A 19,423-nucleotide genomic window follows, 5' to 3' on the forward strand; every position below is an offset into this window, starting at 1 on the left:
CTCCCTCTATGGCTGTACTATAGGTACAGTGCCCCAAAGGGACCCAAATACTTTACATTCTTCTGCACCATGAGGCACTGAACTCATTCACAGTCCTGCCGGGTGCCCTCGTTTAGGTACCTGGTTTATGTTTCAGACTAGCAGCTGGCAAACCTTCCAGCACGCATAAACAGAATTTAAACTCCACTGAAACAGGCAGAACCACCACTGGAATAGCTTTGTCTCCTCCAGGTCATAAAGGTATAAACATTCTTCAGAGTAGTTTTAGCACAGTGGCATTAACTTTTGAAATAATTATTGTTCTGCCCATTACACCAATGACCACAAAGGACATATTTTATATAATTAAAGACACACTTAATCTACCATAATAGAGATTAACTTTAATGGTAAATTGCTTATTTTGATATGTAATGATCACAAATGTAATTGCTGTTATAAAGACAAAGTCAAACGTTATTTACATCTGAATAATACCAAGCCTGTCTCAAAGTTAGCATAATTGGGATGACATGGTTCAATGGACTGAGAGACGGTTCATTCTTTAACAGTCTTTTGTTTACAGCCACAGCAATAAAGTGCCTAAAATGTTAATTCCTATAGTCATTCGTTTCAGTTTTTCAAATAATTTTAAAAATAAATAACACTTATGCTCTTCTGTAATGGCACCATCCCAAAAAGAACATAGTTTTCTCCAGCTTGTTGGAAAAGGAACTGAAACCTAGTTGTTCAAGACAGTTTTTAATTAAATATGGAAGACAATTTGGAAGCTTTAAAGCCTTTCATTCTTAGCTTGATCATCTGTCATTTGTACATCTCCTTTCTTACAGTGTTCCTCACTTGAGTTCTGCCCTGTCACTGACAGAGTTACTCTGACAGAGACCACTTCACTCCTTCCCATTTCCATCCCTACTAAGAGATAAAACCATTTCACTAACTTGCTTGTGATATATTCATTAAATAGCCAAAATTAAATTCCCTTTTAGGTGTATTTTGTGTTAGCATCTTGACTCTTAGTCTTTCAATTATATGTTCCAATTTACACAATTACATAACAATGGAAAATATTTTGTCTATAGAGAATTACAAAAAAAAGCTTAGTGCTTTCAACAGCAGTATTTCCAGATTCATAAAAAACCCAAATTTCTATAAAGATACCTGTCTTGATTGCACTTGTGTCTACCTGATGCACCATAATTTTTAAAATTTTTGTCATTATTTTCAGAATTCTGTACAACTCTCCCCTTTAAAGACATTCTTTTTTACTGTCACATAGGTTATGTTAATTATGCCAAATTATAAACCACTGAGGTTGAGAATACTTCTTTATGCTATTCATATTTTGCACAAAAGCACTCATGGGAGTGTCCTCTCTTAAATCAGAAATACCATTTCTTCATGTATATACCAACTATATATTCTAGTCTTCATGTTAAAAAACAGCTTAAGAGTTTGACATGTCAAAGTTACAATGATGGTAAATAACCAGAACTAAATGTATTGAAACTTACATTATTTTGTTTGTTTGTGAGGTGCACGGTATTTTTTTTGGTTGCATTTATTAAATTGCAATAAAATGTATACCTTGGAGATACAAAACTTATAGGTATATTTATTCAAGGTCAGGCCAGGCCAGCCAGCAGGCAGTGCTATGTAGCTCCAGTAGGAATGGTGTTTGGACCCAAGCAAGGACGTATTTGGGTGATTTGAAACACCAGCAGATCATGCTTGAGTCTTGCACAGCTCTCTGCAAGTATATTTTAGATTTCTGGAAGTGCAGTTTCTGTCTGGTGAAAGGTCTGGAGGTGAAGCCATATGAGGAGTGGATGAGGTCACTTGGTCAGTTCAGCCTGGAGGAGACTGAGGGGAGACATCAGTACAGTCAAGAGAATCCCCATGAGGGGAAGAGGAGGGACAGACACTCATCTCATCTCTGTGGTGACCAGTGATAGAATCTGAGGGAAAGGCCTGAAGGTGTGTCAGAGGATATTTAGGTTGGATACGAGAGGGTGGTTGGGCACTGGAACAGGCTCCCCATGAAAGTGGTCACAGCACCAAGCCAGACAGTTGAATTTATTTGGTCAATGCTCTCAAGCTCATGGTGTGATTCTTTGGGTGTCCTGGGCAGGGCCAGGAGTTGAACTTTGATGATTCTTGTGGGTCCATTTCAACTCAGGTTATTCTATACTTCTTATTCAAAGAACTAATTTCTGCTCTGGTTACAAACAAAATATTCAATTGGATTTAGGTTCTAGGGTATGGAAATACTATTCTGTTTCTTGATATCTTTAACAAGGTAAAGCAAGATTAAAGAATGCAAACCCTAAGTCCTTACTCAGTGCTGGAAATTAAAAATAATAAATGTGGCTGGCCTGTGTCCACAGGGCTACACAATTATATTTTAAATCCAGAACGCAAATGAAATGTCTAACACACAGTTAAACAAATCCACTTGATTTCCCAGAGCTACGTGCTCTGTTCTACTTCCAGAGTTCTGTTTTAATCAGAAAAGATAAACCACAATCATTATTAGTTCATTTAATTACGGTAAGTGATGCCACATTTGAGAGCAGGGAAAAAAACCCAACTCTGTAACTGGATACTTCATGCAGTTTTTAGAAGAGTAGAAATGCCCAATTTATTTTTCTTTTCAGAAGAAAATGCACCTGACAAAACCTTGGAATTACTTCTAGGACCTTTTGAAAATCTCAGGTCTGATAAATATAACTGTCTCAGAGAAACTCTTCTTTAGAAAACTTCTTTGTGGATAAAAATGACAAGCACCACAAACTTGTTGAAGTTTTACCCATCAGATGCAAACACTCAGAAATATATGCAACAAAAGAGTTTTATAATACAGAATTAAAATATAGAAATAGTTATCTAATTAGACATGATTAGAAACCTCTCCCAGCCTTTTTTGGCCCATTAACCAAACCTGCAAAATTATAAACACCTTGCTAGACCTGTCCCCTTACATCATCACACTTGTGGAAGCAGTGATGTAGTGCAGTAAACTTATCCTAAGCATCCTTCACCATGCTATGAACATTAGAGCAGAGCTGTAGAAAAACAGAAGCTCTCCTGGCTCCAGCTAACATTGCAGTTATAAATCTGGCCAGGAGAGGAAAGTTGCCCCTGTAAAATAATGTACAGCCACATTAAGTCAATCCCAAATTAAGCCATATATGTTTTTAGATAAGTCTATGGAACATCATTGGAAAAGATAGATCAGGTATCCTAAGTAATTTCAGGCATGTGAAAAAGCTGTTCTAGCCATCATTTTGTCCCAGGAATCTAGAAGAAAACCAAGAAACCCTCTCTAGCCATAAACCTAATAGCAAAGGGCTAGGAAAACTTATGCATAAGCTCAGATACAACTGAAGAGACTAGGACATCTCTGGGGAGGAACTGGAAGTACTGAGTCCCAGAAATGTCCTTCCTTTTCTTTTGTGTCCAAGAGAGAGCACGGGAGATCAAGAGAAGACTCTCAACTACAGGCTCTCACCTGGTCAATGTGACAGAGGAGGGAGCAGCGACAATTTATCATCACTCTGAGGCATGTTTCCCATGACATGGCAGAGGGAGAAGATAAGGGACAAGCAAAGTCCTTGCACACTGTCACTTCTTTCCCCTACATCACACGAACACCTGCAAGGTCCCTGCAGGGCAGGGAATCGTGCACCTTGCGCAGGATTAGGCAGTCTGGCCATGCAAAGGGCTTGGTACCTTGCAGCTGGCCATCTCCCCCTGCAGCCAAGAAAGACATTTGCTAAGTTACTGCAGTTGCTCAATCACATTAACCACTCTGAGGGGAAGGCACTTGTTTCCCTGAAATCCCACTAAGATTATCACATTGCCTTTCACAGCTACCAAGGAACAGACAGCAAGACTGAGCGCATGAGGGAAAGAGTGAGAGAAAGCAAGAAAAGGAGAGGGAGAGACACAGTTATGGCAAATGAGTTATCTTCAGACTCAACCCAACAAAGCATCAGAAGTATGAAGCAACGTGGACAGTCACTAAGAAAATACCTACAGTGAAGCTCAGGATCTCTGCAATTTCATGCAACAACAATTCCTTTTCTAATATCCCACAGGCATTACTTACCCTTTCAAAGAAAAACCGCTTGTCACTTTACAAACTATGGAAAAAGCATCAGTGCAAAAATTGTCAAAAAGCAGGTGCTACTGATCTTTAAAACTTTGTAGCACTTTGAAGATACCATAGTTTCTCAGGTTTTTAGATAAATATAAGTATTTATACTTAAGATAAAAGAGCAATTGTCTTTAAAGGAACTCCTTTCCACTCTGCAGTTTTCATTTCAACTTATCAATTACTGCATTTAATTACCATCTCAATATCCATCTAAAGCACTAAGGTCTTCTTTCCCTTAACAATGGAAAAATAACAAGATCCTGTGCGTCATCAATGACACATAGGGGAGGTTCTGACCAGATATAAGAAAACAGTTTTAACTAGGAGGGTAATTAGGAATTGGAAGAGGCCACACAGAGTATTCGTAGAATGTCTGTTCCTAGGTATTTATTTCCAAGACCTGACGGGAGAAAGCCGTCAGCAACCTGCTGTGAACTCAGTGTGGAGCCTGCTTAGAGCAGAATGTTGAACCAGACAACCTCCATCCAACCCCAGCGATTCAGTGGTTCTACAGTCTATTGTCAGACAAAAGGTAACAAGTTCTTTAAAAACACCACAGAGAACCCCAGGAGTTTTACAGAAAGATTTCAAAATTAGATGTTTTTAAAAACATTATCCCTCATTAATTTTGTCCTTAATACCAGGCTGCATTCCTTATGTATGATGCCGTTAAATCAATGGTATGACTGACAATCTTTCAGTAAAAGCACAGTTGTAACAAGCTTACGAAGCACATGCATTAAAAGACAGTAAGGAAAAATAAATTATCTACTTTTTAAAATATCCTTTTCAAATAAGTGATTCCTGTTATAAATACAATTAATAGCATAAATATGTATAGACAACATTAAATGTGTTTCTTCATCACAGGTATTTCTGATTAATACTGCATACATTCTTAAATAATACTTGTTAAAGCAGAAAAACCCACATACAGCCCAAGGAAGCAGATGCACACACCCATGCTGAACACACTTTGCAAGTGCAACTCATCCTCACCTTGAGATTGGGTTTTGCAAGGAGTTTCAACAGCTCTCTGATCTCACTGCTCAGTGGTTTGTTCTGCAGCTCCACAGCCAGCTGGGTGGGAGATTGAATCAACACAAAGACCATTAGCAAAGCGTTGTTTTACCCAGTGCATCAGTGACAACCCAGAATCTATCTTTTTCAAGGTTATTGCTTTCCAGCATGTTCAAACAGAAGCCAGCATGAAGGAAAGCACCATCAATCACCTCGCTTCTGTTTCTGGCCCTCAGTGGACCAGATTTAAGCCAGGCCTTTTGGCTCAGTTTAACACAAGTAATCATTTCTGGCAAGGGTGCAGCCAGATCACATTCTGATTTATAGCAAAGGGGGCAAATCCCAGCACTTCATTTAAGTGAATGGTCCTTTGCGTGCAGACAAAGAACTGCTTGTAAAAATGACTGGATCAAACTTTGACACTGTCTATAAAAAACAGCTTTGAATGAGGTGGTGAAATCCACACTGCTTCCAAAAACCCACAGTAGCTGTGCTATTTAGGACTGGGATAAGAAAGCAAAGTGCCCCTACAGTGCAAGCAATCTGAACCTTTTATTATGTTTACACATACACTGGAAGGAGCTTGTTAAATGTGAAGGTAGTTAATCATAACATAATTTATAACAGGTCATCAGCAATTCAACCCTGTAAAATGCACAAACTATGTCCTAACAACAAGATCAGTAATTTATGTTTGGTTATACTACAAAACTGTGACTTGGTGAACAATACAGGAGCAGTTTAACTTTTAATCCCACTACTATTTGGCTCACGATTTAGGTTTTTCTTATCATGCCATTCTCAACTAATTTGGACTCAAGAGACGTATTTTAGTGCAGGATTTTAGACTCAAACTATTTTTCCAGAAGAAGGAAAAGATAAAATGCATTTAACAACACTGAACATCAGTTTAGAATTCTGAAGCTACATGGCTCATAATGCAAAACGTGATTTCAGATAATCACTTGTTTTCTTTGCATTAAATCAGTATCATAAAAATTCCTCAAAGAAAGACTGGCTATTTGCAAGTAATTTTATTTGTATAACCTAATTTTAATTTTGTACTTTCATTTTGTATACATTTTCAAAATAAATTGATAAATGGATATTTTGAATAATTATATATAATAGAGAAATCTATTTGAAGAAGCCATTATAGACATCTTATATGGTCTGAATGCCTTTTTTTCTTTTAACCTTCAAATTAAACAGAGTATAAAAATTCATCACCTACCATCCTACAGACTTTTAACTATAATTCATAGCTAAGAACATCCAGCAAGTACCTCGGTGCTAATATTAACAATATCTGTGTTTTAATACTAAAAGATTAGAAAAAAATCTCTGTAGGAAAGGTCAGAATGAAATATTTTTAGACAAACCCAAATATTGAGTTAATCTGACTGCAATTGAGTCTGCATGTTGGAAAAGCCCTGAAAAGCTGAAAACATCCTGTGATAGGAATGACAGCAGGTCTATGACATGGGTTACCCTTGCTTCTCTTTTCATTTTTTAGATTATACTGCTCATCACTGGAGAATAAAATCTATTAATTCATGTTTCAGTGATGGAGACAAGCAACCACTCAGCAGAATGACTATTTTAGCATTTCTCTCTCAGATGAATAGTGAACAAATATTAACTCCAGCAGAACTGTTTGCTCTGGTGGTACAAATGCAAACACATATACATAAAGTTTAGAACAGTGAGAAAAAAATACCTCATTACTGCTTTAACAGACATTTTAATCTTACAATTTCGAAAATATTTTTCAGAGATAAAATAATTTAAAACCTATTTTCCTTCATGTGATTTATATTGTTTCCCAAATATTTTTATTTAAGTTTTAGGCACATTTAATACTTTGTGATAGAAGAAGAGGAAAACAAAGATTGAAAGACAAAGTTATGCTTGCACATTAGCAAACAGATACCACCTCAGCTGGTTTAGACTGGATTTTTATTAGTTATTGTTGTTGTTGTTGAAGTGCTGAGATTTGAAATAGTTACCAGAAGCAGTACATGGCATACTTGGGACACACTAACACTGACACACTGACACTGTGATCTCCTTCTGTGCTAAAGACTGCAGGAAAGGCTGTCTGAAAACCTCCTCTGTGATCTCTTGAGGGAATCATAACATTTCAACACGCTCTTTATGAAAAGCTGCCACTAAAGAGAGGGGAGGAAAAGCAAGGGAGAGGGCCAGATGTGGAGTGAGGCTGGCAAGGTGGGAAGCACCAGGGACTAGTCTCTAAAGCTTCTGGAGAAAGTTCTGAACTTCTTTTGCCAGAACAATATTTCTATCACCTTTAAGGCCTTATTTGCTGTATATACCTATCCTGACAGTGATACTGTCGTGCTCTAGGAATGGTATTCTCCAGTTTAGTACTCCCACTCAAGCCATGGACCACTTTCCCTTCCCTGTCCAACTGGAGATACAAATGCAAGACCACAGAATGAAATAATTTACTATTTACAATAATTGCAATTTACTGGAAACGGCAATGAGATAAGACAATGTACTATAGTGTATGCATATACTCTTACTAAATAAGTAATAGCAACAATATTGATAACAAAAGGTGTAAGAAAATTAATTATTGATATGGAAAAACTCCCTGATAATACACAATACCAGATGGTTCCATCCACCCCCTTTTCTTGACTGGAATAAACCCTTTCTTCCTGGAAGACTCTCAGGAACTCTGAACTGGCATGAGGTGGTAAGAAATAGCCACTATGTCCTAAGCATGCCCTCTCCCAACTGGTGCAAAAAATTAACCCTGTTTGGCTGGAACCAGGATAGGTGTTTAGATCATTTGCATAAAATCACTGAGCCCTAAGTCAGACACTGCTGCTCCAAAATAAGAGGCAAACAGAATGCCTGATAGGAAATTCAGCCAAAAAGTCCCTGGGGTAGAGGACAGAGAAGGTATGGCAGCTGGGAATATGAAAATGTTTAGAAAAGCCTTGCCACAATTGCTACTTCTATATTACTAAATGCTAAATACTAAATGCTTTAAAAAAATAACACAAAAATAAGAATACACTCCAGTTTTACTTATGATAGCAGCACCTCAGAGTTGAGTTTTAAATCAAGCAGGAAATATCTACTTGCTAATAGGAATATCTCCTTCTTTAACTATAGAACAGTTACTATCAGCAAGAAGAGAAAACATTAATTTAAAGCCTATTGAAATGAAAGTGTGTTTAATAACACCAACATGCTCTTCAATCCCCGAAGTTGACAACCAGTCAGACAAACATGCCAAAAACTGAATAGTAAAAAAATGAATTTAAACCTGAGACTTTATGAGTTTGGAAGCTACAAAGCCCACTGCATGTAATTTTGCTTCCTCAAAATTTGCTGACAGCCACCAAAACATAGAAAATCCTGCAGTGTGCTAGCCTGACTTCAGCCACCAAAGGACATCCTTCCCTATGAGACAGTGCCCATAGAAGCCGCAGTGCACCTACACATAATTAATGACGAAGTAGCAAGAGCATCTGTTAAAAAGAAGCTGTACATTTGAAGAAGGTAGATGCCTAGACACAATCATGTCCCAAAATGCACACTTAAAAATAAATAATACCATATGTATATAATAATACATCTGCAGGTTAAAAAGCCCCAACCTATCTCAAATGAATAGTGACAGAGTACCTTAATTTGGAGATTTCCAAAACTACGAATTTTAAAGGGGTCCAAACAAAGAATGAAATTGCTCAGCATTTATGAAAGTATCAAAAATAAGTTTTGCATTCAAAAATAAGAAATTATTTTTATTAAGAATTTTAGCCCAGAGATCCATAACACAAATATTAGCAAGGATTATTAATATGTCAGCAAGAACTTAATGAAGAGAATTTCAACCAGCTTTCTAATTTTCAAAATTACAATCAACACTATTCAAAGCTATGCAAAGGTTAAAAAAACATTACTAATATATGCCTGATGTGAAGGCTAATGTATTATTATAGTTGGTATGTTACAGGATATAGCTCTCCTCCTACTGAAACATGATTAAATTACCATGTATCCTTTTTTCAATAGTCTTCAAATAAGTTTAATTTATTTTTTGTTAAAATGCTACCAATCTCAATTCACAATATTTAATCAATTGTAAAATTTAAAAAACGAGATCTGCTAGTTATATAAATAGATAGTCAAGGTTTTAAAACATCTATAAAGTATGTGAACTTTCAAATATACTGTATTTGAAATGGATCCTAATACATGCTGCCTTTTCCAAAAAGCAACCTGACATCATCAATTGCAAAGATTTCTGGATTTCACCTAAACCACAGTTTATTAAATATTTCTCTATTCTGGCCTACCTCAGGTTCAGTCATAGTTTATACAGGTGTGTTCACAATTCATCTGAATCCTAGAATTAACCAAATAACAAGAAATGGCAGGTTGGATTTTTTTTCTTGAAAATAAAAATTATAGTAACAGGAAATTAACTACTCCATCAATGCTGACCACTTTTACAATTTATTTTTTGGTTATGAAGGTAATTTGGAAAGCTCTAATATCAATAAATCACTACTGTGCTTTTTCTTAAGTAGTTTTGGTTTTTTTCAACAAGCCTCCATCCTAGGCATTTCATATGCTTCATTTCTGTAATATTATTTGTCGTTTCTCATGTTCTGTCAGCAGTGCTGCTATCTCATTTGTCTTTATTTTTCCAAAGCATTCCTCTTGTCTGTGACTTCCTCAAAACACTAATAGTTGACAGCTTTTCCCTTCCCAGTAGAGTTCCAACCTGTAATTTTTATTGCTTAGTTACTAAAGCAGAACAAGAGGCTACCTAGATGCAATGTTTTCATAACATGCAAGTGAATAAAAATCAAAGTAGTATCAGCAACAAGCCCAGTGATGACTGAAGCTTTGGAAACCTTTGCAGCTTCTTATGATTTCAACTCAGAGGATTACATTCATATGTTTGCACTACAAAGAGTTCTGCTTGCAGACAGTTTTTTGGTAGACTTGGTACCAGTGATCTCAGCAGGGGATACTTACATCATCTGCCAAGGCTGCTGCACCATGGAGTATGGGCATCGGGTTCTGTTTTTCATAATAATGCAGTTTTTCATGAATCTGGAAGACAATAGCACAAAGTGATAAGTTTATTTAGCAGCATGAGAAATGGTACAAAATAACCCTATTGAGTCTGTTGACTGTCTATAAACATCCTTATAGTAACCTACAGGCAGTAATCATGTAAATGCAATTCATCATCATCCTCTGTTGAAGTGTTAAGAATATGAAATCAGATGGAAAAAATGCTCAGTATGCAGACCAACCCACAGAAAAACTAAACATTTGTGATTTTTCTCTCCTGGCTTTCTCTGTCCATATTTCTAACATATTGCTTCAAGTATCAATTACATTTTATATTGCTGCTGAAAACACAAAGCATAAAGTGTTTATCCCCAAGATGGATATAAAAACCCCTGTAAATTATGATTTATGAAGTGAAATAATAGCTTGCCACCCACATCTTGACAGACAACTTGACAGAGTGGCTGCTGTCATTAAAATAATTCAGAAACAAGGGCAAAGCAGTGCTAATATGAATTCTAACACATCTGAAAGAAAGAGGCAGTCTTCCAGCCTGTTAAGGTTTTTAATGAATAATTAGATTAAACATGTGCAACATGTAGTGCAACATTAAAGATGTACTGTGCTTTGGTTCTTCCCAAAAGGGAAAGGATATGCCATTATTTAAACACCATTCTGTTCCCTCCTCCACAAGTTATTAATTTCAAAATTTAGATTTTTTCCGTTATGAATGCTTTTAAGACACAAAGTATTTTAAGACTTCTAACAAGTTTCATTGTAGCAGATGAATCAGAATAGCAAAAAAGACTATATTAAACATTTTATTAACATTATTTTCCTGAAGATATACAAATACAAAAAACACAAAATTCCTGGATATACAAATACTAATTACAACCTAAAAAAAGAAGACAACAGTAGTTGTCTAATGCAAATATAGCCCATTCTTAGATTTTGTGCTATAGTTCTGCTGCTCTGAAGGAGGCATGAACTCCAGATGGTTGGAGGAGTTACAGAAGGACCTAAATTGGGGACTTCTGTGCTCGGCAAGAAGGGGAACACGAGGTCTGGCAGAGGCCGTGGGGTGCAGAACTTGGCTGGGGACTCCCTCATGTCCTTGGGAAACAGGATCCCAAATTATGCCCTAGCACCCCCCAGCACTACTGGGGGAGAAGCAGACCCAGACATTATGGACAGATTTAAAAAGCAACCAAACCACTTTTTGTACATTGAAACTGTTCAGAGCTGATCAGATCATCTCCATTTTGCACTAAGTGTTTCCTCCAGCCTTCCCCCCTTCTTCCACATTTGCTTTTCTCTGCTTACTTCTCCTCCAGCAGCACACATTCCTCTCACTGCCTAGGACTCGCTCACTCTTAAATTTAAAGCGCATTCTTTAAGCCCATTCGTTTTAATTTACACTGAACTTTCACAAGTATGTCCATAACAACATAACATTATGTCAGTGACAATTATGCTTTCCATTTTTCCTGTCTTCTGCTGTGCTCCCATAACCCTAAGTCCACATCTATTTTTCCTCATTTAGACTATATGTTCTTCAAAGTAAAGAGCATGTTAATACAAAATGGTATAGCAAGGTCAATGTCTTGATTGATTCCTTCATCCTTTCTGCAATCTTAACAAAATTATTTCAGTATGTCATTGGTTAAAGGATGCTGAAGTTCTGACATATCATGGTGAAGCATTAAGGTGCTACAGTCACTTAATTTATAAATTGTAAAATAATTTGTTCTCATCTGGAAACTACATAGAAAGCACTATTGTCTCCAGAACACGAATCTGAATTTTACATTACTTATGCAGACATTGTTTACTCAGGAATTACTTAGACTAATTCATACTGGATTTCACAAAACTATAAGTGACCAGACAACTTCATATTTCTAGCTCACAAAGCAGAAAACCTAAACAAAACAAGGGGTTTCAGCTCTCCAAGCCTGGCAGATTTTCTCGGACCGTTAATTTGAACAACTAAAAGGCATAGTAAATCAAAAAGTCTCAAACCCATCATTTTTTTGTTTGCTTCGACAACATCGTGATTTTATCCAGATTGAACTTCTGTCAGCTCTGAGGTCAGAAGTAGTTGTCTATGTTATCCCCTAGTTTCTCAAAGATAATAGAAGCACCACTGCCAATTAGGCTGCTTTTATCCTGAGCAACCTGTATCTTTACCGCTGAAATTAATAAAAGCAAAAAGAAAAATCAATGTGGAGATAACCTTGCTTAACCCATCTTTGAGAAAAATGTTATACAATTGGAAATTCATGCAACAAAAAACAGGTTTTCAAGAGGTAGCACAGAGTGACCTGAACTAGTTATTGGCTCTGTATACAGCCAGAAATAGCAGAAATTACTGAAAACAAATTTTTATTTTCCTAAGAGTGGATATTGGATTCCAGTTAAGCATTTAAGGACAATCATTAAGGTTTTATTTGATTAGGGAGGAGTTGTAGAGACTAACTGACTAATCAAAAAAAACAGAAGTGAAAAAAATACACAGGAAAATCTAATTGAGACTCGACAGTTCTAGATATTGGCTTTTGCTACATCAGGTTGAAAATTTTATTAATTTGCCATGCTAGCACAATGAGTGACTCTAGAGATGAACATGGTAACAGACACTGCAACCTCAGCACACGTCCATTCGAGATGCAATATAGAGTGGGGTTTTCCCCCCAAATATCTAATATTATTTGACAGTAGTTTGCCTTCTTAGTTGAATTTATTTTTAAAATCAGATCATTAGATGACAATATCTGCCTTTCACATCTTTGTAATTTAAAGGATATACCTACGGAAATTGAAAACCACTGGTCTGTGCACCAAGATGCAATCAATGTGCAATACAGGGATTACCTTTCTTTCATATTAGTATAAAATTACCACATGCATCATAAAAACAGTTGCCTCAAATTTCTAGCTTCTGGATCAGAAATGTATCCATAATGCATGCAGCACTTTTATATAATATATTCCCAAATGTAGTAGAAGATTTAGCACAACTCCACTGATAAAGCAAAAATTACAGTGAGGATAAAATGCATTTTCAGGCAACTCCTTCCCTCATTGTGTCTAAAAATGCATTCCAAGATGATTTGTTCCATAATTTCCCCCACAGAACACAGCATTGCTGACTGGCCTCTGGCTCTTCATGATGTATTTTTATGCCTTTTTTTGAAGACAAAAACAGTACTTGCCTTTTCCTCCTACTCACTGGCCACCAGGTCATCTCTGCTGTCTTTCAAGAATGACAGAGCATATTTGCAAGCTCACCTAGTGGCCTTTGAATTTGCCAGACTTCAGGATAATGAATGACTGCATTTATGGCAAACACCTTTAGAGAAACTACCGGGCATGCAGCATATGCTTTGGCAACCTCTCTACATCCAGTCTTTCAGTTAATTATTTTCCCAAATATAAAACTTTTCATGATGCTAATACATGCACGCCAAGCACTGCATTTCCAAATTTCAATTCTTACACAAGTAGAATTTGAAATTTGAATACCTAGATTAAGTGACCACATTGATGAAAATAAATAATGTCAAGTAGCCAAACATAGAAATGAAAAGCAAAACAGGACAAGGTGGTGCAAATACTTCATCCCTTTACAAACATCACTCAATGAAATTAACAGAAGTTAAAACCACCCTGGAACACTTTGAGAGAAGTATGAGAGTGGGTTCAAAAGTAAAAGCAAGAGCATTCACCTACTGAAGATAAGATGTATCATATTTGCAGGCTTTCATTTGAGCTTCAATCTAAAGAATTCTATTTAATACAAAAGGCAACTTTAGCTTGCATTGAGTGGCAATACCGGATGTCCAGTAACTTTAATACCACTGCCCTCTTTCTACTTGAAACTTATACAACGTATGGAAAATATTGGCCTGTATCATGCTTAAAAATAGGAAATATAGTACATCTGTTTTAAGTTCTTCTGACATTTACATGTAAAGCCTCATGCTGAAAATCTCTTCACAGATGAGACCAAGTCCGTTAAAGCAAGAATTATATATTGTAAATAAAACATATAAAGCTGTTCTGCTGAACAGATGACTAAGTTGTGTGGCTTTTTAAAAAATTTTTTATGACTACCTATTCTTTTCACTGTGGAGTAAGAAGATCTATGAGGTTCTGCAAAAACTGACAATCTACTCTGAAGTTATGCCCCAAGAGGGAAAAATAATCATTTGCAAATTTATACAATTTTTGGCACACTTGTAAGCAAGAAAAATTGTTTCTGGATTTTCCCAGAGAGACTGAATTAATATTTCTATAATAAAGCAGAGTAGTGTCCTCAGCCTGGACTATTTCAAAACCTGAGAAGAGCTTTCTAAGTCAGAAAAATAAAAATCTTAAGCAGAGTCCTACAAAATAAGCTTAATTTCTCCTTTTAGATTTCTTAATTTCCATGTACAGCTCTAATATCATACGATTTAAAATAAAACAGGGGAGTGGGATAATCATGTACCAAAGATGCCAAAGAGTTAACAGTAGACATACTTAGTCTTTTTCACAGAACAGTTGAAACCCTAAAAGCACTGGCCATCAGTGAGCCATACCAACACATAAAAGACAAGAACTTTAACACACAGAGTGTGAAAATGTCCTGCCTACACAAGGGTGTCACTACTCAGACATGTCAACACCTCTGGATAAGAGCTTTTTTTATGGTAATGACACCTTCCTCATAAGAGGTGCTGAAGAGGAGCTTGGGAGTATGTGAGTATTTGCATTGACCATCATTCTGGGGCAGACAGCAATTCTGGACCAGAGAGCTTCTCCTTTTGAGAAACATCAGAAGCTCATATCCTCTTAGGAGTTATATAAACATTCCCTTACTTGGGTTTTATTTCATGAGATGAGATATCACTCAGCATAGATACCATACATACAAAATTCGATTTAGCACCACATCATATACATTTCTGGGTTTTTCCTCTGGACTATCCTAGTATTGCCTGCTGAATAACCATTAGCAGCAAATCTACTTGTTTAGTTTCAGCTGAAAGGAACCCATTTCATAGACAGGACTGCTGATGCAAAACTAAAGCAGCAGAAGTTGAGAAGATGGGAAATTGCTTTAAAAAATGCACTAGTTATCCGAACTAGAATGTCAATATAAACACACACACAAAGCATCTAGAAGACAGGCATTGAGTATATTGTAGCAGAGAGCCCATAACAGTTGGCAGAACATCTCCTCTAACTACTCTCTTCATTGTGTTTTTCATAACAGCAAGAGTGTCTAAAATCAAAGCACTGACAAAAGCCATGCAGCTGCTGTATTTACTGGCTTAGTCACTTACATGGATGCATAATGGAAGACTCTTGTACACAGAGAAGCTGTTAACTGTCCACCAAAGTTTCAGGTTCATGTACATTAGCAAAAAATTATTTAATTCCACTAGTGGCACCACTACAAATTGGTGCTACTACAAAGAGGAGCATCTATAGATGAAGAAGTCACAGTAGATTAAGAGAACAAAATGAGAAGGCAAAAGAAAAACTGTTGAGGAAGGAGTAAATGCTAGTTTTGGCTTTATCTGCAATTTTTGTTCTGCATCTGAAATATCTGAAGCAAGAGAAATTATTCCAAGGCACTCATGACTGTAAAAGATACATTTGTGAATAGTTCCAACATTTACACAGTGAGATTTCAAGAAAAGAATAAGGGTTTTCATTTGATCACCTTAACTCTGGAATTTAGACTCTTGAGTTCCCTCTCTAAATTTACCAACAACTTTAGGTCAAGGTAAAATAAATAAGCAAGAATGAAAAAAATAAATTATGGGCTACAATGAAACAAATGAAAATAACTATTAAAACCATTCAGAAATTATAATTACATACATTACATACATCTCTGCTGAAAGAGAATGCATCTTTTGCTTGATGTAGAATTTAAATTAAAGGACTGTTTATTCCCTTCCTTTCTCCTTCCAGAATCGTATTGTATCACATGAAAGTAACAGAAAAAGTAGCCAACTCTTTGATTCATCTTCATCATTCAATAGTGGTCTGTAAGCCTATTTACACAGGATAAAAATACAGACTGAATGCAAAACTATTCATTTGTTCCCCAACCTTCCTATACTGTTGCGACTTTGGTACAGTAAGGAACTCAAATACATGAACAACTCTATAATACTACAGCATGATGAACACAAGGTCTAGGAAAACCTAGAAACCATACAGCCTTTAAATCACATTCTCTTCATACCAACTGAATTCCAGTTAGAGACAGAATACTGCTAAGAAATTAGCATCACATATTTTAGAAAACAGAAAATAGAAATTAATAAATCATAGCTAACTATTCAAAGTTTGCAATGAGCATTTCAATCCCCATAGTAGCATTAAATTGGCTCAAATATAAAATAAGTGATTGCAGAAAGGCCTCTCAGAAAATGTTACAAGAAATCAAAGCAAGGCTTAGAAACAGATATTCAGAGATCTGAATTCTAGCCCAATTTGCCACAGCAAAAAGTTTTAGCACAACAGATGAGCAATTCTCCTTTAAGCCTTTTTTCCAAAAAGAAGAAACATGAATTTCCTAACAATTCAAATGCAGGCTAAAGGCATGGAAATATTTCTGTCTGAACAGCTAAAAGTTAGAAGAAATTCAGAACGTGTCAGATAACCCTAATGAAAAACTCGCACTATAATAAACAATTAAAATTTTCTATATCAGTACCGCATGAAATCACTAATAAATCAGAAAATCTTCAGACTATCTGGTATAAAGTGTTGCAATGGGCTTGGCTGCGACAGAGCTCATTTTCTTCATAGCAGCCTGTACAGCACTGTTGTAGATTCGTGACCAAAACCACACTGGTAACAGAGCAAGGCTTTAGCTACAGTTGGACTGCGCTTGAGCAGTATCATGGCCACCTCTGAACTTGCTCTGTGCCCTGCAGGAGTAGGCTGGGGGTGGCCAAGAGTCTGGGAGGGGACACAGCTGGGACAGCTGACTGTTTTTCCAAATCAACTATTGTTTTGAGACTGGATGGGCATTGGTCAGCTGCTGGTGGTGACTCCTTCTGCAGCACTTGTTTCTTCCCTTCATAACCACCTAGAACAAGAAAATAACCATCAGGGCATCTAAATTCTTGAACAGAAACCCAAGCTCCTCAGCTGGAGCCTTACTAAAGGATGTTTGAGGAGTTGACAAGAGTTGACTTTTTGAGAAGTGGACAAGGGTTATAACTGGAGATTTTAATACCATTTCAAATATGAGGTCTAAGATTGAACTTGATGGGATTTTATTAATTTCTGCCATCTCAAAACATTATATCCAAAACATTACATTGAAGACTAAACCCACTCATGTTAACGCTGCAGGGAACATTAGAGGTGTCACAGGAAAAGAAGCCTCATTTCACAGTCATGAAGTTGCAAAAGATATTAGTTCAATTTTGTGCTACAGCAAAACACATGAACAAAAGAAACCTCCAACACGTGTACTTGAAGTCCATTATTTGAAAAGAGACAACAATTAAACATGCATTCTGAAGTACTCTGAGGTTACTAAAATTTTTGCAGCTCTGCTAAAAGAATGTAAATCAAACTTCAAGTGGAGCATCTCAGAATGGTTTGACATTTAAAGATCATTTAGTCTCATCCCTTGCCATGGGCAGGAGTAGCTTTCACTAGATCAAGTTGCTCTGACACTGAACACTTACAAGGAGAGGGGCATCCACGACTTTTTTAGTGTGTTACCATGCCCATTATAAAAAATTTCTTCCTTATGTTCAATCTGAATCTACTCTAGCATTGCTCAGCCCTTAAAGATAAGGTTGTTAAGAGTACAGGATGTACTGGATGACACTTCAAAGAAGTCCTTTACCCAGCAGTCAGCATGACTTATATTCAAAACAGAATTCCTCCAGAAATTTCTAATTGCATCGCATTTTCAGAAAACTTATTTCAGAAATAAATTTTCAGAACTATATGCACAATTATAGTAATTTTCTAAGTTTAAAAATGTGATAATAGAGCACATTTAAGGGCATTTTTCTTGTCAAGTTATGTTTTGTAAAAATTTTATAATGATGTGCTATCAACAGATATACAAAGTTACATTATTTTAAATCAGGTGCAATCAGTGCAAATCGGCAGGTTGGAAAGGCCACAGCTCCAAATCAGACTCTCAGCAAATGCTGCTTGAAATTTGATTCAGCTAGAACTTGGTTGTGATGTGCTTAGATGTGTGACAGAGGTGTAATGATGGAAATGCCCAGTTAACAGTGACAGCAGATATAATGTGATTATTATGAATTCTAAAACTAAAGCAAATAAAAGAAGCATGGCATGCTACAAATGAAAGAAAGGAACGTTTGGGGGGAAAGAAGGCAACTTTTATCAACTGGCAACATCAAATTATGTATTGATTTTGTTAGGGGCAAAAATGAGGCTTGCTAAAAATCCCGGTCATATGGATTATTAGTCATTCCAGTCAAATAACTAGTTTTTATTGTCTAGCCAGAAATTTCAAGAGAGAAAAAAATGCCTGTACACATTGCAGTAAGTTGTATGGTAAAATCCTGTTCTGCCCGGAATTTTTTTTTTCCTAATCTGTGGTTCCAGGGTTCCCTTGTCAATCATTTAATACTGTGCCTCATTACCTCATTTTCCTACACCCTTGATTGACCTTGATGAGCTGCATAGCATCTGAGTAAGATGATGAAGACAGAGAAAATTCAATACTTCAGGAAGAATCCAAGGACTCAGGAATTTATTTGAGGCAGTCTCACTGATGTAGCAGCTCTGAGACTAACCTGAGACGGTCATGAGGGCATTGTCAGATTTGATTTTGTTCTAACAAGATCTAATCAGGTCTGTAAGGACCCATCTCTTCATTTTTATTGCAAAATGAAAAAGCATCTCTTCTACTCTGTTTTGAGAACACCAAGACAGACATTAGGGGAGCAATTGATGAATCTGATCATCCTGCCCTTGCTTCTCTGTGCCATATATACTGTGTTCTTAAATTTCAGCTCCCCATCACATTTGTTGTTATAAGAAAATGTACTTCAATATGTGTTAAGTACCTCTTATTGACACTGTCAACAAACATGACCTTCATGAACAGTGGGATGTGTCTGCAGATCATGTGTCTCAGAGCTATGTCTTGTAATACTTATGATTTGT

At 36.5% G+C, this 19,423-nt stretch overlaps 1 protein-coding gene across 2 annotated transcripts in view; it reads right to left on the reverse strand.

Annotated features, from left to right (window-relative positions):
- Positions 1-19,423, reverse strand: part of MPP7 (MAGUK p55 scaffold protein 7) — a 149,014-nt gene that overhangs the window by 54,610 nt on the left and 74,981 nt on the right. For both annotated transcript variants that reach the window (XM_056484566.1, XM_056484567.1), the window contains exons 5-6: positions 10,205-10,282; positions 5,156-5,236 (exon numbers count right to left, since the gene is read on the reverse strand). In XM_056484566.1, coding sequence (XP_056340541.1) covers positions 5,156-5,236; positions 10,205-10,282 — 159 coding nt within the window. The remainder of the gene's footprint in view (positions 1-5,155; positions 5,237-10,204; positions 10,283-19,423) is intronic.

This window comes from Oenanthe melanoleuca, chromosome 2 (genome assembly GCF_029582105.1).
Source record: "Oenanthe melanoleuca isolate GR-GAL-2019-014 chromosome 2, OMel1.0, whole genome shotgun sequence".
Classification (NCBI taxonomy): Eukaryota; Metazoa; Chordata; class Aves; order Passeriformes; family Muscicapidae; genus Oenanthe; species Oenanthe melanoleuca.